General features: G+C 37.5%; 2 protein-coding genes across 2 annotated transcripts; both read right to left on the reverse strand.

The window, feature by feature from the left end:
• Positions 1-1,550: 1,550 nt before the first annotated feature.
• LOC578562 (tyrosine-protein kinase STK) lies at positions 1,551-12,713 on the reverse strand. Its single transcript, XM_030983579.1, has 9 exons — positions 12,552-12,713; positions 11,761-11,858; positions 10,854-11,006; positions 9,994-10,146; positions 6,439-6,587; positions 5,791-5,904; positions 5,091-5,244; positions 4,301-4,432; positions 1,551-1,744 (listed from the first exon to the last, which is right to left on the reverse strand). The coding sequence occupies exons 1-9, from the start codon at positions 12,599-12,601 to the stop codon at positions 1,551-1,553; spliced, it is 1,197 nt and encodes a 398-aa protein (XP_030839439.1). The 5' UTR covers positions 12,602-12,713.
• Positions 12,714-16,705: 3,992 nt separating this feature from the next.
• Positions 16,706-20,765, reverse strand: LOC100891872. Its single transcript, XM_030983580.1, has 3 exons — positions 20,023-20,765; positions 17,254-18,839; positions 16,706-17,200 (listed from the first exon to the last, which is right to left on the reverse strand). The coding sequence occupies exons 1-3, from the start codon at positions 20,612-20,614 to the stop codon at positions 16,706-16,708; spliced, it is 2,673 nt and encodes an 890-aa protein (XP_030839440.1). The 5' UTR covers positions 20,615-20,765.
• Positions 20,766-22,746: the final 1,981 nt, after the last annotated feature.

Here is a 22,746-nt window from a genome sequence, read left to right on the forward strand (position 1 = left end):
AATACCCTTTTGGCTCCAAACAGACGTTTAAAAACTCTAATGGCTCACACATACAGGTGACCGACTGATGACAAGTTTTCAATGTTACTACATACATGATAACCAGGGGTCAGTGACAGAAAGGTGTAACTCCATTTTGGCCATTTTAAGAAAAAGTGGCTTATGTGTCACTGAGCACTTGGGCCGTAAGGAGTTAAGTCTATGAGGCTGTTCACACCGGCAGAGATAGCGCGCGCTAGACCGCGCTATCTCTGCGATGTGGAAGGTACAACGTCGTTTCGGTCCGCCCAACAGCGAGCCACGGCGAGCCAAAACGGCATGCCACAGGAGCACCTCTTGGGGGTGGTCCACGAGAGAGAGCGCGGTCTAGCGCGCGCTAGAAAAAAGGGGGTGCTACGATAGACCGCGTTATCTCATTGCGGTGTGAACAGCCTCTATGTTTCACTAGCCATTGACTTCAATGGGGCGTTGAGTGGAGTTAAGTCTTTGTGTTTCTTGGAAAGCCCACATTTTTCTGAACATTTTGAATTCAAATACTAATTTTGGCAAAATATTGAGTTATGTCTTTGTGTCACTGAACCCTTGATAAGAAGGATGGGTTACTGTAAAGCCTTATACATATGAATTGGATTCAATCATTGAACATAACTTAGCAATGATTGGAAACACTACCACAGGGAAGCAAGTTAAATATCTCAATGCTTGCATAATCTATAGATGGAATACATCAATAACTCGTACCTTAACTAGCACCCTTGACCTATTGCCAAACATAGATTGCTTAGACTTTTCTATAGCTGTATGGCACGACCGGTTCTTGTGTTTTAAATCGTTGTGATTGATTCAAATTGAACATAACTTGATACCAATCATAATCTGCACTACAGAGATATGAATTTGTTATAATTTGCGATTGATTAGACTTTTCTATAGCTGTATGGCACAACTGGTTCTTGTGTTTTCACAAGGATATAAGTGAGATGAACTTCATTTCTTATCTCTTGGCATATTGGTCTATTTGTAGCATATCAATCTCAGTCTTGTCAGAGAGAGACTACAATCATTTTACTGTAACATTAAGCGCCCCTTCTTACATCAGCTATTAGCAGTTAAGACGTCTTTCTCTCCAAACCAGTTTATCTTTTAGAATGGATATGAGAGACAATAGGATCATGTCAAGATTGAGGTCTTGATCCTTAGGAGACAATGTCCGTTTAAAAGACACTCTTTGGAAACATTATCCATTAATTAAGAAGGAATGTTGTCTTTCAGTTAACAGGATGTTGATTCAAAGGAAAAGGGACTACAGGTACATCACAGAGGGTCAGGTTTCCTACACATTCTGGAAGTCATCCAGAAAGTGAAACTGTACGTGTATTCATGATTCTTTCCACAGATTGTCAAATTAAGAGACAAACTGTTGGAGCATTTTCTCCAACAGAAATCTTTCACGACACTGTCCATTCAAGAGACAATTTTCAAGACACTGTCCATTCAAGAGACAATCTTTCAAGACACTGTCCATTAATTCACGAGACAATCTCTGCCAGCTAATCGGCCTCCTTGTAGTTGGGTTTGGTCGAGACGAAGTAGTCGTGAAGGCACTTGAAGGTGGGCCTCTGCTGGGGATCTTTGTGCCAGCATTTCAACATGATCTCATAGAGAGAGTCCGGACAGTGATCCATCTTAGGCATACGATATCCGTTAGCTACATTTGTCTTTACCGGCTCCGGAGATATCATTTCTGCAACAGAAAAAAATCAACAAGTAATCAAATATATGCTCTAGACTTCTCTGATATTCACATGCTTTGTACTGTTTCTGTCAGTATAGGGTATAACTTTTTGCATAGCTCTCTACATAGAAGTCTTCAGTTTTGCTGCTTGTAAGTGTTTAATACAGCATGAATATGTTGATTAATTGAATGAGGTGATAAGTATAGCTTTCAGTAACATTATCATCATCATTATTATCATCTCAAAGTCAATATTATCTCCATTTGTAAAATGACACTACTGCAAAACGTTAACTTTTGCAAATTATTAACGACAGCGATTTTTGCCGCTGAAATTTCCTGTTGTGATACATTGATTTGCAGCATGAAATTTTCATAAATCTGGATGACGCTGGAAAAATCATGAAAGTGTCTTAAGCAAGAAAATTTTGATTTGACAAAATATCACTTCTATCACAAGTAATATTGACTGCCTTCAGGGCAATACGATATATTGCCTGAACCGAAGGTGAGGGCGATATATGACAAGTCGTATTGCCCTGAATTAGGCAGTCAATATTACTATAATTACTGGATGACGCTGGAAAAATCATGAAAGTGTCTTAAGCAAGAAAATTTTGATTTGACAAAATATCACTTCTATCACAAGTAATATTGACTGCCTTCAGGGCAATACGATATATTGCCTGAACCGAAGGTGAGGGCGATATATGACAAGTCGTATTGCCCTGAATTAGGCAGTCAATATTACTATAAGTAACCACATCAGACATCTAGAGCAAACAAGAAAATTTCAGTATCTTATACTCTTAAATTCTGTAAACTACAGTAGCCTAGCTACACTGCACAGTGTTTCCTAGCATAAAAAGTTGCAAAAACATTGTCAAACCAGCGCTGTACATCCAGCTGTGCATGACAAAATTGTAGATACACTGCAAACAGTGTGCCTTGGGTGTAATTATTACGTCACACTAGAGTGTGGCAAAGTGCGCAGGTTCTCACCCAGGTCGAAAATCCCATAGAGACCAATAGAGACCATTAGAAAAATTCTATTGGTCTCTAATGGTTTCTGTTGGAGTCTATTGGTTTCTGTTGGACCCATAGAATTGAATCCAATAGAGACCCTTCAAACCATCAGAAACCAAAAGAAACCAATAGCACCCATAGAAACCAATAGAAATAGAAACCAATAGGACCAATAGAAACCAATAGAAACCAATAAGACCAATAGAAACCGATAGAACCGATAGGACCAATAGGACCAATAGGACCAATAGGATCAATAGGACCGATAGGACCAATAGGAAACCAATGAGACCAATAGAACCCAATGGGACAAATAGAAACCAATAGTAACCAACAGCTAAATCTATTCATGCATATTCATGATTACTTTATACGTGTTCAAAGAAAATTACATTTATCATAATTTGTTAAGCAACTTATGACAATGTACATCAATTTTGTGATTTTTAGTTTCTTTTGGCAACTAATGACCAATCGATTAGATCTAGATCTATATGTTTAATCAAGTTACAATTTCATTCACGTTTTAGCAATAGATATATTGATTATAATGATTACTAACCAACAAACAATTCATGTATGTTTATTATATAAAATAGTACAAGCCTTCATTTAAAATAAAAGATATTTTTAAACTCACTTCAAATGATCTATGTGATGATGTTAATGCAATTGAGATTAGAATATACTTTTTTTGGTGGACAGTTGCTAAAGTCGGTTTTGATTTATCATTATTGATTTACCAATAGAAGCCATTGGATTATTGGTTTCAACAGGGAATTCAGAATATGGGACCATTAGAAACCCATAGAAAGATCTCTAGTGGACCAACAGGGACCCATAGAAAATATCTAATGGACCAACAGAAACCCATCATAGAAGAAAATATCTAATGGACCAACAGAAACCCATAAAAGACATGGGTGGATGCTGGTCCAATAGAAGCTTTCTGTTGGTCCATCAGCATTTCTTTCTGTGGGTTTGTGTTGGTCCAAGAGATATTTTCTAATGTTTTGTGTTGGTCCAATAGATATTTTCTAATGGTTTCTGTGGGTCCATCATTTCACTTTCCCTATTGAAACCATTAGACACCAATAGCTCTGATGGTTTCTGATGGTCCAATAGGATCGGATCCTAATGGAATTTCGACCTGGGCATACGCGTAGTAGATGCGCGATGAAATTTACAAAGGCTTTACATTATTGCCCACTAGTTTAACATGCATTTTGCCATTGACTTTTCAAATCGGGCAATAATATTTGTTCATTAGTTTACTGTATAATATTATTGACCGGCAAATTACACACAAAATCCCATTGACTTTTCAGATTGGGCAATAATATTTGTTCATTGGTTTACTGTATAATATTATTGACTGGCAAATTACACACACAATCCCATTGACTTCTGAGCGGTGAATAATATTTTTCCGCCTGTACTTTTGTTGGCTTATCCATTAAACCTTGAGGGCAAAAACATTAAAAAATTGCCCTGCTCAGATGTCTGATACGGTTAATAATAACCTATGTGATGACTCACTATCATATGGGTAACCACCATAGGTGACCATCTCTGTCAAAAGGATTCCAAACGACCAGACGTCTGATTTGATGGTGAAGCTTCCGTAAAGGGCAGCCTCCGGAGCAGTCCACCTGATTGGTAACTTGGCACCTAGGAAGAAATTAGTGGGACAATAAAGATGACATTTTTAACACATATTGTAGATCGTCTGTGTCTGGTTTTAATCGTTGTATAATTCTTCCAAGAGGTGCGCTATACCTCTTGTATGTAAAGTAAAAACTGCTTTACATGTAGCTGTACAGAAAAGACCACTAGCCTATACAGGCCATGTGCTCCAGGAGAATCAAGTCTGACAGACATGAGCACTACACAAGAACCCACTATTATAGTAGTGGTATGTTTCCCTTAAGAAGTATTTCATATGGAAACTGGTACATCAGTAAAAAGTACAATAAGACCACCTACTTATGATGTGTCTGAAGATGAAAACTCTCTGTCATCATCAGTATTTTCCCTCTTTAATACAATACAAGGGGTTACTGAGTTTCGCACTATGACACTCTCTTCAGTCTTCCTTTCCCTCTTATGCCATCAACTTCCAGATCCTACACTTTTTCACGGGTTCATCATCTTCCCTTCTCAACACATGCCCCATCCATCCATCTCAATCCACTTCTTTATCCCACTTCCACCAGTTTCTTCCAGACCCAACCTTTCCATGAGCTGTTCTGTGTTATGTATATGAAATAAGGAGAACATAACTATTTATTTAGGGTTTCAGATGTTATTATAATCCCTTGTTACTTACCTTTCTTCCCGACGTATACATCTTTTTTCATCAGCCGTGCCAGACCAAAGTCAGCGATCTTGACCACGTTACCCTCACCCACCAACACATTTTTTGCAGTCAGGTCACGATGAACAACGTTCTTCGATCCTAGATAGTCCATACCGCTTGCAATCTATGAATGAGGAAAGACAAGAGAGTAATATCTTTCTACACCAACTAAATAGTTACAAGTTTCAGGTTCTTTAATTGGCAAAGGTATAGAAACTTTTACGACAGGTTTTAGGCCATTTATATCAATTCTAATTAAACAATTTTCAATTATGAATTTAAATGCTTTTTATTATCACTTACTTACCCATCCTTCAGCCTTTATATGGTGTATACCGTAATGTTTTCAGCCTAAGAAATTGCTTTCTTTTTGAAATTCATATTAAGGTTCATAAATTAATATTATGGACTGTCTGAATACAAAATGTTGTATTTGGAGCATTTATTTGTAAATTTAATGGCACTGTACAGATTTTAACGAGATAACCATTTCCTAATTTGTTAAGAAAAGACACCAGCTCCAGTAGCTTTCTGGTAGGTCATTGAATTGCGCTAGTGTCATTAGAAGTTAGTGGTACAGGGTATTGTGAATTAACTTGAGATACAATTCATTTGGGAACTGTTGACAGTATGTCTTTAAGAAGATCTGCTATAGATTCTTGTAACTCACATGTGCACCCATATCAATGAGTGTTGTCAGCTTGGTAACCTTGCCTTTGCCCCTCTTGAGATAGGCTTGTAAGTTTCCATTTGACATCAACTTGGTCACAATGTAGATCCTGTTCTCCTGCAAGCAAAATGCAATAGTACACATTACGACAAATTAGTAATGAATAATTTCTAGACGAGCTGAAGTGCAAAGGAAAATGATATGCGAGATGTGATAAGGCAGTTGAAGTTTATGGGTCACATTACATGTAAAGAAGGCCTAGAGAATCTTGCTTTGACAGGGAAAATTGTGGGAAGAAGGAGTAGGGGGAGAAGGGGGATAGTTTGGGTGGACAGTCTGCAGAAATTGTTGGAAGAGAAAGGAGTGAAAGAACTGGGAGTGGTGCTAATACAGAAGGACTACAAGAAATGCCTATAATCATCTCTGATGGATTATTGTCCAAAAGGAAGAGGAGTGTGGTCATCTGGGATAGGAAATAATACAGGGGGGGGGGGGTAATTCTCTTGGAGAGGAGGTGGTAATTTTGGAAGTGGGTGGCAACCTTCTATAAGGGGGGTAATTATGGTAATCTATGAGAGCCGTATGGTTATGTAAAGTAGTAATAATTTTTTAATGGATTGTCTCAAATGTCTTTTGGAAATCACTTACGCTGTCTGAGCACACTGCAAAGATCTGTAAAATGCCTTTATGATGTCTGACTTTCTTCATGACGTTGGCCTCAGCCAGGAAGTCTGCTTGTGACATATTGGACCCTACCTTCAGAGTCTTGACAGCGACAGGTGTGTTACCATATACTCCTAAGTTGCAAGAGAGGGAAAAAAAGGGCCAAACGGCCCAAACAGTTGGTAACAGGATGACGATAGTTAATGGACTAAGGTTAGGGTTATAAATATATGATGCAGTGATGAAGATTAAAAAATCTGGGAACAACTGTCACTGGAGCAAATGTTTAGGAAACCAAATGTAGCAGGAATAAATGCTTAACAACCAAAATACATACAGTACCTAAGCTAGATATGAGCTCAGCTTTCGATACAGTAGATTACTCTATCCTGACTTGATATATCGTATCATATGATATCTCTCTGAACGATCTCAGTGTGTTAAAATTGGTAATTCTACCTCTGGTAAAACTACTATGAAGTATGGTGTACCCCAGGGTTTGGTAGGAGGACCACTGCTCTTTTCTCTTTATATGCAACCAATCAGCAAGATATTTCACAAACATTGTATTAGCCACCATTGATTAATACACAGATGACATCCAAATCTATCTTTCTTTTAAACCTACAATGTCTTCACTGTCATCAGCTGTTTCAAAACTTGAAACATGTCTAGAAGAACTAAAATCCTGGTTAATATCTAATGGCCTTAAGCTGAATGATGATAAATCTGAGTTGTTATTATTAGGTTCAAAGCACATGTTACGAAAGGTTGACTATCAATTGTGTCATCTCCATATTGGTAGCACTTGTATCACTCCATCAAAAACAGCTCTTAATTTGGGTGTAATATTTGTTCAGGAAATGTCCTTTGTAGTCATACACATGTTCAACAGAGTGTAAGGTATGAATTACGCAATAAGAAAGTGTTTATCTGAACCTGCGGCTGAGATCTTGATTCATGGTTTAATTGCTTCTTGTTTAGATTTTGCAAATTTGCTGTTCTGTAATCTTCCAAAAATGATGTAAAAAAACTTCAACGACTTCAAAATTCACCAATTCTGTGTTCTCTCTATTGGTTGCCAGTTGATAATAGGATTATATTTAAAATTCTGTTACAAGTACATCATTCAGTTTACTCTCTTATTTCCCCTACCTACCTGAGTAACTCTGTTTCCAAATACAATCCCACACATCTTCGCTCGTCATCAGACACGCTATTGCGATCTGGCTTTCTCGCTCATGGGTCCAAAACTCTGGAATGATCTCCCTCTACAAATACGTCAACTGTCGTCATCAGACACGCTATTGCGATCTGGCTTTCTCACTAATGGGTCCAAAACTCTGGAATGATCTCCCTCTACAAATACGTCAACTCTCTTCAAAAGAAACATGGGCGATCTGGCTTTCTCAGTCATGGGTCCAAAACTCTGGAATGATCTCCCTCTACAAATACGTCAACTGTCGTCATCAGACAGGCTATTGCGATCTGGCTTTCTCAGTCATGGGTCCAAAACTCTGGAATGATCTCCCTCTACAAATACGTCAACTGTCGTCATCAGACAGGCTATTGCGATCTGGCTTTCTCAGTCATGGGTCCAAAACTCTGGAATGATCTCCCTCTACAAATACGTCAACTTTCTTCAAAAGAAACATGGGCGATCTGGCTTTCTCAGTCATGGGTCCAAAACTCTGGAATGAACTCCCTTTACAAATCTGTCAACTGTCGTCAACAGAAACATTCAAATCACAACTGAAAACTTATTTGTTTTTTTCCTTGAATTATTGCAATATTCTAATTGACTATGTCTAGGAGAATTTCAAAATTTGTTTGTTGTTTTTTCTTTCTTATGTTTGTTACATGTATTTTTCTCTAAGCACCATGAGCACCGAAAGGCGGACCTGTGCGCTATACAAGTAGCCACTATTATTATTATCATTATTATTATAACCAATTGTTGCAGGAATCAATTTTTATATATCTACCGGTATAGATCAATTTGCACAATACTATACATTAACAAAATTAACATGAAATTGAAAGGGAAGGAGAATGTAAGCCCCCCTGTAAAAGTAAATATTATGAATTATTATTTTTATGAGAAAAAACAACAACAACAATTCAGTAATACAAAAATCACTTTTAAACGCAAAACATTGATAAATACATACATGTTTATAAAAAGAAACAATCAAAGTTGCATAAAGTCACACTACAAATTGTATTTGATTGGGGAATGCAATAGCCTAGTAACTATTCAGAAGAAAGCTTTTAAGTTTCCTTTTGAAAATTTGAATCAATTTACACTTTATAATATCATTTGAAAGAGAATTCCACAGTTTTGGACCTGTAAAAACAAATGTCTTTTGTGCAAAAGATATTTTATTTATTGGTAGATGAAAAGAGCTCGCCTGGCGAGTGAGGTAACTATGAATCGAATCATTTCTTACGAACATATCATTAAAAGGCAAAGGTAATTGTTTAGTGTTGAGCTTGTACATTAACTGTCCAAGCTGAAAAATATACAAGTCTTTAATTTTCAAAATGTTATTATTCAGAAAAAGATTATTTGTTTGTGCCCGGAAATCTGCATTATTAATAATAATAATAATAAATCTATGAACAAACCAACCGTATTAGAAGACTGATCGATAGCTTTGGCAACTGTTTGAACTAAAGAAAGTATTGCATGGGTAGTGCTACTCTTTTCTCGGAAGCCATATTGAGTATCAGAGAGGATGTTGTGCTTTTTAAAGAAACTCATGGTCCGTATGTGGACCAACTTTTCAAGGATTTTAGACCTGGGTTATAGCAATAAGCTATTACCAATTGTTGCAGGAATATATCTTTAATAACCAAATTACATACTTAAGTATGTAGTCAAAAATGATACCTACGCCATAGAGCGATTTCACAAACCAAAATAGAAGCAATTTTTCAAATTCAGGTTTAATTGTAATCCATTAACAGGTTTTCAGAATATCATGATTACAAGCTATTTTTTATAAACATGTATGACCCTTTTATCTTGACCTCATGACCCTAACATCTAATCAGTTCATTGGTTCAGCAAGATACATACATGTCCTGCGTTTGATGGCAATCTGTCCATCGGTTCTAATGATGTGATTACCAGCTATTTATGCATACATAATGAGCCCTTTGACCTTTGACCTCGTGACCCCAAAATCTAATCAATTCATTGGCTCTGCAAGATACATACATGGCCTAAGTTTGGCAGGAATCCACTGATCGGTTCTTGGGATAACGCCATCACCAGCTATTTTTGCATACATAATGAGCATTGTGACCTTTGACCTTGTGACCCCAAAATCTAATCAATTCATTGGCTCTGCAAGATACATACATGACTTAGGTTTGGCAGGAATCCATCGAATAGTTTTTGAGATAACGCGATCACGAGAACGGGACATACCTACGTATGTACGGACGGATGGACAACCCGAAAACATAATGCCTCCAGCTACATGTACTTCGTACTGAGGCATAATTGTAACAAATTAAAAATGAAACACCTACCTTTCCAGACCTCAGCACAGTGTCCTTTTCCGATTTGTTTGGTCAACCTGAGAGACTCACGAGGGATCTCCCATTTGTCCTTACCGAGACCGATGGTGTTAGGGTTCTCCTTCGGACAAGCTTCGGTCAAGATGCAGCATAGGCCGATGTTACCTGAGAGACAACAAGAGAAATGAAAAGAGAGAGCAAAGAGAAAATTAAAGGAACAGTAAACCAGACATTTTCAACCTTTCACAAATTCTGCTAGTAATGAAGAATTCACAAACGTTTTATGCCCCAAAATCCATGAGCCCGAAGTACTGTACATGTGCATAGAGTCTTTCACAAAAGGTAAAATTTCTCTGACTGGACTAATAATAATTAACTATGCAGGCTGGTCCAGACTTTCCAATAAGTCATTACACCCCCAATCAACCCCATCCAAACAGATCATCAACTTCACCAGTTCAATGGTACATGTAATAATCTCCAAGTTTGGAAGCGCTTAGTGATTCTAATAAGCGCTATATAAAAACTGAGTATTATATTATTATTATTATTATGTAGCATTAACCTGTGTAGTGTTTTTGAAGCTTCGAGTGAATTACCCCATTTCTAATTCACTACAGGATAACCCTTCAATTGCTTGCAAATAGTAGTTTTTTCTGGAAATTTTCAAAAAACCTCAAAGCCTATAAAGGTGAAACTACTGGTACATATTGATCAATACATCTACATGTACAATAGCACAGGGACATCAACTGGAGAGAGTTAACTCTATAGCTACTGCATTCTCTCCTTCCCATAGGTTTTAATACAGGGATCACCCGGTTCCTGTAGGGAATGGGTAGACCATAGTATAAGGACCTTGCTTTACTTACTCTGGTAGTGACGAACCAGCTCTGAGACCGTTGGGAAGACACTTCCTTGAAAGATGAAGAAGCCATTACCTCTGCCCTGCTGATGTATTTTGTAATGCTTGACATGATCTCCCTTCTGAGGGTCGTTATCTCTCACAGACAGCTCGAAGGTACCTGAAACAATCAGTGTTTCAATTTATTTCTTATTTTATTCATAATAGAAACAGACAAAAACTTGGCAAAAGCCTGAAGACTAAAGTTCAGATACCACAAAGATTTTCAGCTAGCATATTATTAACATACTGATGTATGTACTTAATTTAAACAATTCTTCAAATGGTCCATTTAGGAAATAAATGGGTGATTTTATATTTGCCACCGATCACGTATAAACTGGAAACTCTGTGCAATTTTCGCCCAACTCTCCATTTTATTCTTTACCACCAAAAATTTAATAAATGTCGGAATTTTCTGAATATTGGATTACGCATGCACCCTGCCCTAAATATACATGTACATTTACTATTTTACACAAATTTTTACACACCCCCTCTTAAATACACCCTCAAAAATATGTTGTTCTTCATTAAAAACCATGACAATGAAATTTACAAAATATCCAATGATAAGCAAGTGGGAGGGATGCTCATTGAACTTTAGACTGTGACATACATTTTCATGTATGTCAGTCTTTCAAATTTGAGTTACAATTTTTTTTAAATTGGTTTTTATTTATTTTTGATTGGTTTTTCAAAAATCTTCACCAATCTGAATTATAGTTTAAAGTTTTCAGGTTTACACCATGCAAAACTTAATTCTTCCAACAATCTGTTTTTACTTCTTTTTCTCTTTTTTTTTGAATTAAAACCAATTTTTATATCAAGCACTTAATGACTTAACTATTGATGATTGATTTTTGTTTTCTTACCAGGGTCTTTATCCCTTACAATGAATTGGCCTTTATTTATACCAATGGCCATCAACTTCTTCTCGGCATCCTGCCTGGAACACATTCCAAAATCCCAACTGAAAAGAAACAAAAACAATTTAATTCTTGTTCACTAATTACGTAGAGGGAAAAATTTGATAAGACGATCCTTCATTGAATTTTGATGGTATGAAATTATTCTATAATGCTTAGGCAGTTATTTGACATATATACAAGGTTGACTTGTGCGAGGTTGACAGTACTTCATCAAATCTATGTTCTTTGGCAAAGTGGATTCATGAAAATAAATGTCTTTATATTTCTACCTGACATGTTGTAGTATACTGGTCTATGTGAACCACAGATGCATAAAGTATATACACCTGTATTTGCCTTTTATACCAGAAGTCTGAAGGCATGTTGATGCAAATGGAATACTACTACGTTTGAAAGTTTGTGTGGAAAAATTGGGAATTTTCAATATGTTTCCAATTCATAGATGTTAGTGTTTTTATTTTTCTTATTTTTATTTTGTTTATTAATTTATTATTATTATTATTATTTAATACTTCAGTTCAGATTTTCATTCTTTACTGGTAAGTACTGAGGGAGGGGGGGGGGGGGGGGGGGGGGGGGGGTGCCTGGTAACATTTGTTTCAAAGTGTCAAACCAGCAAATGAGTTGATTTATAATGCAAATACTTTATGTTTCTCAAAATCTGTCGAGTCTAAGTGCAAAACTCCTTCATCATTTGATGCATTTTCAAGTTATTATACTATCAACTTATGTACCTTTCCGCTGGAAGTAATATGGAACTGGCCTCTTCTTCCTCATTTGCCATCCCTTGAATTTAGAATAAAAGAAGAAAACAGGTTTTTATTGGAACAGGCATGTATATACAAAATACATATATGTATATGTCAATATTTCGCAACCAGAGTAAGACAAACAAAAACTCAACTTTCTCAAAGTTTAGTAAATGACCCCCACCCATTTCCATTTACAATGTAGGTTATGAGATTGTTATACTTATGGCCTAAATCTCAATGGTCAATAAATAAAGTATCTCTCATGTCATTAACATTTCAATGGAACTTCATTTGCAAGAGATACAGGCAACAAAAAAACAAAAAAAAATTTTTTGCAGTGCTCTGAAGAGCAACATACCAGTAAAAAATACCAAGAACAGTTTAAAGGTAATACAAAGTTTTGGTATGGGGTCATGAATTTAGTTCAAATGAACATATTAGAAGCATATGCGGTCTTACAATATTCAGTGATCGTTGTCGCGGTTGAAATTGAGTCTAAAGTTATGAAATTATAAATAATAAACTCTTTATGTTGTATAGCTCCCTCTCAAGGTCAAGATATTAATTAGGCCCTGAAGCAATTGTTTTTGACTAAAATCAACCGATTGGCTATATTCCCATTTTGGAAATTATATATCACAACTACATATTCTGAGATTTTTATGGTTGCAGCTACAATTGTATGGCCGTGAGCGCTATTTGAAATTCATCAAATTTACCGGGAGCACTGGTAAATTTTTAATGCAGAAGTGTGTTCTTGCGGGGGCTATTTTTTTTAATGCTTATAATACATCCCCAGGAGCATCCAAATATATCAAAATTGTTAAGAATCATTATATTCCACATACTAAGAATCTTGCTCTACGATTGGTCATAAGTAAATCACGTGATCAAAGATAGTTCGCCCATCATTGATGGGAGAAGCAAAAAGTTCGTTGCGCTTTGTAGATAGTACTACTATCTACAAAGGGCAACGCACTTTTACTGAAGATAAAGGTACTATCTACAAAGGGCAATGCACTTTCACTGAAGATTATCCAAAAGCGCACTAAAATAGGCGTAATTAAGCGCGCATTACCAATGAGCGCAATTAAAGCAAACACATGCGCGCACTGTACCCTCAAGGGGTTGGGTTAAACTTTTAACCTTTTTGGTGTGAATTTGGGCCTGGTGTCTTTCATGTAGATGCATACACGTCCTTTTCTTGTTGTAGTTATATTGTTTTTAGATGTGGAATATAAAGCAAATAATCACCTTTTGGTTTCAGGCGATGGCAAACTATCACTTCCTCGTCGATCAGAATGTATACGTTATCTTTCCTCAGCTTCGCTTCGGAAAGATACATGTAGCTACATCCAAATCGCCTCGGAAGTGATAGTTTGTCCCATCACCTTCACCAACGGTAGTTATTTGCTTACTATCCAGCCAATTTTCAAATTTCCCAAAACTTTGTATTACCTTTAACCAACCTAATTCTTTGGACAGAATTTTCTTTGTTCATTACTCAGCTATAGTAGATTTTCCTACATATTCATGCAATGTAGTCTTAACATATTTTCAATTTAAAATGTTGAATATATGTTTTGCTTTCTTACCATCATGGGTGACAGTCTTGTCCATGGTTATCTAGAATAGAACGATAATATGAACTTGAGTTATGAATAAACGAAAACAGTAATAACTAGACATATAATACTTGTTTGGAACAAGTATAGGTGGGCTGGTCAACTAAAATTTAAAACAAAATAGAGCAAAAATAAGCGACAAACTACTTAAAAATTCATAAACAATATCATGTAGATTCATTACGTGAACGAAATTCACCTTCTATAGTCATAACACGCAAATTGTGAAATTTCTGACATGAGGCCTTTAATCGAAATTTTTACTCTGATGACGTCATCAAAATGAAAAATGATTACTATTGAACTTGTAGAGAATTATCTTAGCTACAACATATCAAAATTTTGAAGAAAATCGATCAATATATACAGAGATACAATTAATTTTACATAAATATGCTGACGTCATAATATGCAAATTCGTATTTTGAGTTCCAAGGCCATTATGATGATGTCATGATACACTTAATGGCAAAATGAGACATGGAATCATATATCTCTGACTCATACTTTATCTAAATATGAAAACAAATTGAAGGTCACAGTTCATTCCAAAGAGCTATAATGGATTTTGTATAGGCATGCTTTTGCCCATATATACTATGTAATAAAAGAGCTCGCACGCACGGACATTTATCTTGAATTGACGCTCATCTTGTTATTAATGGTCATAAAGAGATAAACATGGTATCAAAATCCTCGAAAAAATATGAGAAATATCATGAAAGAAAAAAAAATGGCGATTCTATGTTTTGTAATGGTGTTACGCGCGAAAACGCGCGCGCATGCTCGTACGCGCGATTTTTTATAAAATGCTTAAAATGACCTGAAACGTATCCAAAATGATTTTGAGACGATTTTGAGCATATAAAATTTTTGCGCGCGCACTGACGCGCGGACGTACGCGCACGCGCGCATTTTTTGACCTGAAATTGACCGGACTGATATTGACCTTGATCATGATAAATATGAATGAGAAATAACCTTTGGTTATGAAGATATGATCAAGAGTTTATTTTCAGAAAATTTCACAAAATGGCGCCTAGATGACGTCATCAGTCAAGGTCAAGGTTAAAAACCTTACCTTGCTTTGTTCAAATGCCTATACATATGTGTGCTAAATTTCAAATTATTTGATTGAGCCATTGTCAAGTTATCTTGCTAACAAAAAAGTGGTTCAAAATAAGAAAAATAAACTAGATTTGTAATACTTGTTTAGAACAAGTATAGGTGGGCTGGTCCAACTAAAATTTTAGACAAAATGAAGGGCACATTTGAGATAGCTAATTGTCTCAGCTACATCATACTCAAAGTTCAGCGTAAACGAAGCTAAAACGACGGAGATATTGCTCGCGAAAGACGGGAATGTAGAATCCAGTTTTGAGAAAAAGTCATGTCCCATAGAGAATACACGCAAAAAGTGAAAAATTGACATGCCTCCTTTAATCGCAAAAATACGCCATGATTCCTTTGTCAAAAATGAAAAATGTTGTAAACTACATTTGTAATGAATTGTCTCAGCTAGAACATATCGAAATTTGGAAGAAAATCGATCAATATTTACAGAGATGCAATCAATTTTTGAAAAATATGCTGACATCATAATATGCAAATTGAAATTATGAGTTCGGAGGCCATTATGATGACGTCATGAGAAAAGTAAGGGTCAAATGAGACTTGAAATCATATCTCCAATTCATATTCTATCACAATAAGAAGACAAAAATTGGGGTCACCTTGCATCCTAAAGAGCTACAATGGATTTTGTATAGGCATCTTTTTGCCCATTTATGATATGCAGAGCTGCCAACCTCTGAAACCAAAATCAGTAATCTGAAAGCTAAAAATCAGTAATTTTGGATGGAAATCAGTAATTTCAAGCGCGGCGCTTTCAACATCAAGAAGACTGCATTTGCACGTACATTGTAGAGCTGCACACAACACCACAACACAAACTACTAGTACCATGGTAATAGCATCACTCTGAATGACAGGACTTGAAGTAAAAACAAGAGCATTCTGTTTATAACATCATTTTAAGTGCTATAAAAAAAACAATGGTTATTAGAGGATTGATGTATCATTACCCTGTTTCACTTACGTGTGTATATTCACTTCAGGTTTTTACAATTAACATAGAGGCTCTACAAACATAATGGAACAACTCTTACCTAAGTAACATAACTGTCCAGTCACGTACACTGTATGCTTGCTTGCTTGCTTTCTCACTGTTTGCAGAAACACAATGCAGCTCCCTTACATTTGGTTAAGAGTTTATCACTGAATTGCATGTCATAATATGTGCAAATCATAAATGTCCAGTCACACTGTAGCTTGCTTGCTTGCTTTCTCACTGTTTGCAGAAACACATTGCAGCTCCCTTACATTTGGTTAAGAGTTTATCACTGAATTGCATGTAATAATATGTGCAAATCATAAATGTCCAGTCACACTGTAGCTTGCTTGTTTGCAGAAACACATTGCAGCTCCCTTACATTTGGTTATAATAGTTTATCACTGTTTGCAGAAAGCCATTGCAGCTCCCTTACATTTGGTTAGCAGTTGATCGCTGAATTTCATGTCATGACAGTTTTGTCCTTTGGACTGGCATGTTGCCTTCTGAGTGAGAACATCACTCAATGTTGCAGTACTCAAACTGGCCCTAAACTCGGTCTTGTTCTTCCTCACCAAGCTGAACAGCCTCTCATCTGAAGCATTACTGTGTGATATCGAAAGAATCAGCATCATGACTTGCACTAGATGAGCATAGCGAAACTGCCCACTGGTGGGATCTTTGAGCTGAGATACTGCCACCCATGCCAAGTCTGCTTTTGAAGCATCAATCTTGTCCACGGAAGGATCACTCTGGTAGGAGGCATATTCCAGTTCAAGTGTGTCAATATCATCTTCCATGAAGTGGAATCTCCGAACAAAATACTCCACTGACACAAAGGGCGTTTCCTGTCGCCTTTCAAGATTGGCCACTCTAGCATGCATGAGAAGTGGATCCTTCAACGGAAATTTGCTCCGAACATAGTTGCAGACTGATATATAGTACTCACGGATGAGAAGAACTTCCTCTTCTGGCCATCACTGAAGTTTCCGCTTTGAAGCAACTCTCTCACTTTAGAACCAATCACCAAGTCGTTGTCTTCACGCTGATTGTCATTTGTTTTGTAGTCACACTCTTGAGACGATGCCATCAGCACTTTAGGCTTAACAAATCTTGTCAAAACATTTTGAAGAAAGGCCTGAAGTCTATCAAGTAGAACATGAATCTTGGGTGATTCTTCTTGGAGCTCTAAATTCAGTACAGTGAACAAAGGAATGTTGTGCTGGAGAAATAAGCAATATAGTTTATTCTCATCATTTGTCAGTTTGTCATAGATAGCAGCTGCCTTAGACGTTGCTGGGACTTCTTGGGAGGTCTTGCTCACAGCATGCTCTGTGCCTGCAAACACCTGACCTGTCTTCTGTGATGATGGAGCCCAACTTGATCTTGGGGGTGGCATTTTCACCTTTCCTGATCCAACTTTGGTTCCTTTGGGGAGGTCTTTTTTGGTCACATCACTGGCTTTCTTCCCAATAGAAGAAGTAGAGGGAAATGCAGATGTACTTGGAGCTGTACCATGAGAAGACAAAGTTTTTGTGACCACAGGGGAACTTTTACTCGTTGATGCCTTTGACACAGATGCAGGAGTTGTGCTTGATTTTCCCAATGCAGGCTTTGAGCTTGAAGTTTTGGCAATATGGGGAATTATATAGCCAGAGCTCTTCTTCTGGGATGGTTGATGGACTTGATGGCTACTAGAAGGTTTTAGCTGTTTCCCTCTATTCTGATGTGAGTCTTCAATCTTTCTCTTTGTTCCAGATGATGATTCAGAACTTGTGCTTGCCTTTCCAGACACAGGCTTAGAACTGGTCACAGAAACTTTGGCATTTCCAGTGTTCTTTTTCTGGGGTTGGGGTTGTGGTTGAACCTTTTTAGCTGTAGTCTTCGACTGGACACTCTTCTTCTTTTGCGCAGAAGATGATGAAGTTTCAGATTCACTCCGGAAGAACTCAACCAGAGGAACCCATTGTTCAATAAGTCTGTTCAAGGCCTGCTCCAAGGACAACCACCTGGTACACACATGCTTAAGAATTGCATGTTGCTTGACATCACAGCATGACTGCACTTCACGGAATGCCTTGTGCCTCTTGCTAGATTTCTCTAGGTAGTAGAAGATTGGTATCAGGAGATCAACTGGACTTGATGGAAGTTGCTGGGCCCCTTTCTCAGCTGCTAGGTGAAGCAAATGACATACGCAGCCATTAACATACACTTCAGGATTCTTCTCTCTCACAAAAGCAGCAACCCCGTTGTGCACTCCCATCATTACAGCCGCGTTGTCAGCAGAAAAACATGTAACATTTTTCCATGGAATTTTGTTCTCTGTGAGTGCTTGATCAAGAAGTTGGAAGATATTTTTCCCTGTGGAACTCCCCTTTGTTGTCGCTATTTCTAAGAGAACGGTCACAACATGTTGTGCATCATCATCGAAGTATCTTACAAGTATGGGGTAGAGTTGCTCATCTGCCCCCCTATCGGAGCTCCCATCTGTCGAAATTGAGAAGGGCTTCTCACGTATCTTGCGGATGATGTCCCCTGCAATGTAAAAAGGGAAAACATGTACATTATGACGATCAGGTCAGATAAAATTTGTTGATAAATGTGGATAAGCATATTCACATTCCCTAGTTCATGCATTAGATATCTGTTTTTACTAAGCATTATAACGTGTTCAACATGCACAGGGCAAGGTCTCCCTTACAGAAGTGAGGAATTAACAGGTAAAAACTTAATTATATTGATCATTGGTTTTTATGACAGAACAAATTTTTTTTTTTAAATTTAATATACATGTGCATTTCCCATTGAGAACAGATGCATACCACTTGCGTTTAGTGGGGGGGGGGGGGAATATTGTGCACAGTTAAAGCCTATCGGCACAATTGGCAAACATAGTACATATATCAACACCTGTACTGTAGCGACATGATCTAAATCTTGATAATTGACTGCACCAAAAAAAGTCAAAGGGGACATTGTTGTGTAAATTTGAATTTTATTTCTTATAATTTTTTATTAAATGCTTACAATGGGCATGGCGAGAAGGGATACACACAACCATTAAGTAAGCAAGCAATATAAAATTATGTTATTCTGACCTGAGCATTTATTTAACAATAACACAACAATTGTGATAATCATAGTGTCTTTACTTTTAATCTAACTTCAAATTCTACAGACTACAACTAATCTACACACAATAATTTTTTTAGGTTAATAATTGTCATTTCTTTTTGAGACAGAGCCCTGGCTTTCATTCCCATTATGTACTTCACATGTTCAATTTAAAGGGAAATTACTGTCGTGGTCGTGAAATTTAATTGTGGAAGAAACTCTCTGAGTGATTGGGAAAGGTTGATTACACTTCAACTAAGAATTGTTGTATGCTATAAGGTTTTGGAATGACCAAAATAATAAGAAATTAACTCAATTATGATGAGAGTCACATGCACTGCACACAGAAATGCATGTATGGGACTACATTCAACTGTGCGGCCCGCACATTTCAGCTGTTTATTGTCATATTATTATTACGACTACATGTACATGTATGAGAACAATTTAAGAGCAATCATTGACAGTGGGCCTTTTTATTATAATATTCTTCCTAAATAGCATGCCATGATATTAATCTGGAAGCTCACAATAACTTTTGTCACTTTTCCCACGACAGTAGATTCCCTTTAAATCTAAAATGCAATTTTCAATATTTATTTACCTTTTGTTTCCTGTCCCAAAGTTCTTGCGATTGCTGTAGCCTTGGAGCGACGGCACGCGTATTTACTTGCAATTTTACTGTCAGGGAAGGCATTTTTGACAAGTTGTGAAAGGTGGTCTGCTGCTGAAAACGCGATGTTGTGCTCTATCAAAAATTGAGTAAACTTCACTTCGGCGTTCGTGACAGAATTGTCCTTTGCGACGAAAAACTGGGCGATGTCATGACTGCGGGAATTGGAACTTGCCTCCGCCGCTGCAGTCCGGTGCTTCACCGACTTCAGATGTACCTGGATATCGTTCGAACCGCCATGACCAATTCCAAAATCGGATGAGCAATGTGTACAACAGGCACTGTTTGTATTCCTTTTCGACGGAACAATGCATGACCATTTCTTGGTGTAATCACCTGAGAAGGTTTGCAGTTTTTTAGAACGCTTCTTCGATGAAGTTGAAGTCATTTTTCTCCGTCGGTTACTCGAAGTTTGACGCGACCACGGCCGACCTGCTGCACATGCGGTAGTGTAACACTCGGCCAATGCATATTTCGCCCAGATAAATATCGTGCCACTTGTTTCAGCACATCCACCATGCATGCGCTTTCGTATCGGTCAAAACTTTGTGTGTCAGCTCATTCAAAATTTATTCGTGTATCATATTTTGTTATCAACAATGAAAAGGGGTATATGAATAAAATGAAATGAATAAACATGATCCAACAAATAATGTGAAATAAAACACAATGACAATAATTGTTGAATATAAATTCAAGTTTAATCAAGGAAGTACATTCATTTTCCTTATGACAATTATCATCATCATCATCATCATCATCATCTTCATCATTAGTCGAGTCGTACTTTTATTATCATAACAATGAGAACCCATCACTAAGGGGAAAAAAATTGTAGACCTGCTATAAACTACACATGGACATGGTACCGTACGGGTTGGTTTGCAAGGTGGCTAAATGGACTTGGGACGAGTTTGCCGTCTCCCCGATATATATTGCATGCTGAAAGCTAGCACACGCAGCCCATATAGGCAGGGCGGTGTACATATCTTTCGATGGTAGCTACATGTGTGTGCAGTGGTCGTGGCTGAGGCGCGGATGATATTTCCGTGCGCTCAAAAGTTAACCACCGGGCCGAGGCCCGGGAAGTATCGCGATCATTACCGCTAAAACACTCGCATATGCATAATGCATGTGTTAATACATAGGCATGTCCAGAAATCGGGGAATCCGTAATTTTTGAAGGGGTTTCCGTGCTTCCGTAATTGCCGTTGATTTCCGTACCAATTACGGAAAATCCGTACTAGTTGGCAGCTCTGGATATGTATTACAAGAGCTCGCGCGCACGGAAATTTATGTTAAACAGGTGATCATTCCGTTATTAATAGTCATAAAGAGATAAACATGGTATCAATTTAATTGTAAAAATATGTGCAATATTATGAAAGAAAAAAAATGGCGATTCTATGTTGTGTAATAGTTTGACGCGCGCGCATGCGTGCGTGAGCGATTTTTTATAAAATGCTTAGAATGGCCTAAAACGTATGGAAAATGATTTTGAGACGATTTTGAGCATTTTAACATTTTGCGCGCGCATTGACGCGCGGACGTACGCGCACGTGCGCGTTATTTGACCTGAAATTGACCGGACGGATATTGACCTCGATCATGATAAATATGAATGAGAAATAGCTTTTGGTTATGAAGATATGATCATGAGTTGTTTTTTACAAAATGGCGCCTAGATGACGTAATCAGTGAAGGTCAATGTTGAAAACGTTATTGTGCTTTGTACATATACCTATACATATGTGTGCCAAATTTCAAGGCATTTGATCGAGCCATTTTCAAGTTATCTTGCTAACAAAAAAGTGGTTAGAAATAAGAAAAATATTTAATAAATAAATAAATAATAAAGGCAATTCTAACGAAATTATAAGGTGGTCTGTACGTTATACAGCCCACCTGATTATGTACTTTAGTTAGCCATCAACGAAAACAGAAACTGTACTGGAAGCTGGATGCTGTGCACAACACATCAATGGGCATAGTGCAGCACAGTGAACAAAATACACAGGGTTGAAGAAATAAGAGGGATAAAAATTGCCAGTTTGTCAAAATTATTCCCAAATAGACGGTAGTTGAAACCAGGGGCGTAAATCCGTACCGAGGAGTGGGGGGGATGATCGGCGATAGCCATCACATACTAGCACGAGCACATGCCCACACTAATTTACGCAAGTGCGCGCGATCGCGCTAAGGCTGTGAAGGGTAGTCGAATGCTCGAGTACCCGCACGGTTGACAACTACTCGGGTACGATTTCTCGTACCCAAATATTCGGCCGCAAAAAAAAAAAAAAAAAAAAAAAAAAAAAATTTAAATGTCCAGGCCGACGCTTACCCGTGCCTGGGTGAGCGGCGGCTGCTGGCATGGTGCCGTCGGTAAAAATGTTTCCCAACTCAAGCACTGTCAAACTCACTACTCAGAAACTGGGACCAAATGTCTGGATTTCTGCTTGGACTTGGAGGAAAATGGATTATTCTGCCATCTTTGGTTTTTAAAACAGCATTGTTCACTGTTATTATTATTATTAAATCGGCGCCTTCAACTGCAACTCAAAGTAAAATTGCATGCGTTTTCGGCGACAGAACTGGGATACTGCTCCAGTGGTATGTATGGTGGTGGCAAAAAAAAAAAAAAAAATCCAAAAAAAA

Source organism: Strongylocentrotus purpuratus, unplaced genomic scaffold, assembly GCF_000002235.5.
Source record: "Strongylocentrotus purpuratus isolate Spur 01 unplaced genomic scaffold, Spur_5.0 spur5_scaffold_13, whole genome shotgun sequence".
Taxonomy (NCBI): Eukaryota; Metazoa; Echinodermata; class Echinoidea; order Camarodonta; family Strongylocentrotidae; genus Strongylocentrotus; species Strongylocentrotus purpuratus.

Excerpts from the sequence above, each read along its gene's own strand:
- LOC100891872 (XM_030983580.1), bottom strand. The coding sequence starts at position 20,614 with ATGCATGGTGGATGTGCTGAAACAAGTGGCACGATATTTATCTGGGCG. Across the intron at positions 18,840-20,022 it reads TTTGGGACAGGAAACAAAAG|GGGACATCATCCGCAAGATA; the intron begins GTAAATAAATAT and ends TTTACATTGCAG. Across the intron at positions 17,201-17,253 it reads AGAGGAAGTTCTTCTCATCC|GATCCACTTCTCATGCATGC; the intron begins GTGAGTACTATA and ends TTTCCGTTGAAG.
- LOC578562 (XM_030983579.1), bottom strand. The coding sequence starts at position 12,601 with ATGGCAAATGAGGAAGAAGAGGCCAGTTCCATATTACTTCCAGCGGAA. Across the intron at positions 11,007-11,760 it reads TGTAAGGGATAAAGACCCTG|GTACCTTCGAGCTGTCTGTG; the intron begins GTAAGAAAACAA and ends TGATTGTTTCAG. Across the intron at positions 5,905-6,438 it reads TTGCAGTGTGCTCAGACAGC|AACAGGATCTACATTGTGAC; the intron begins GTAAGTGATTTC and ends TGCTTGCAGGAG.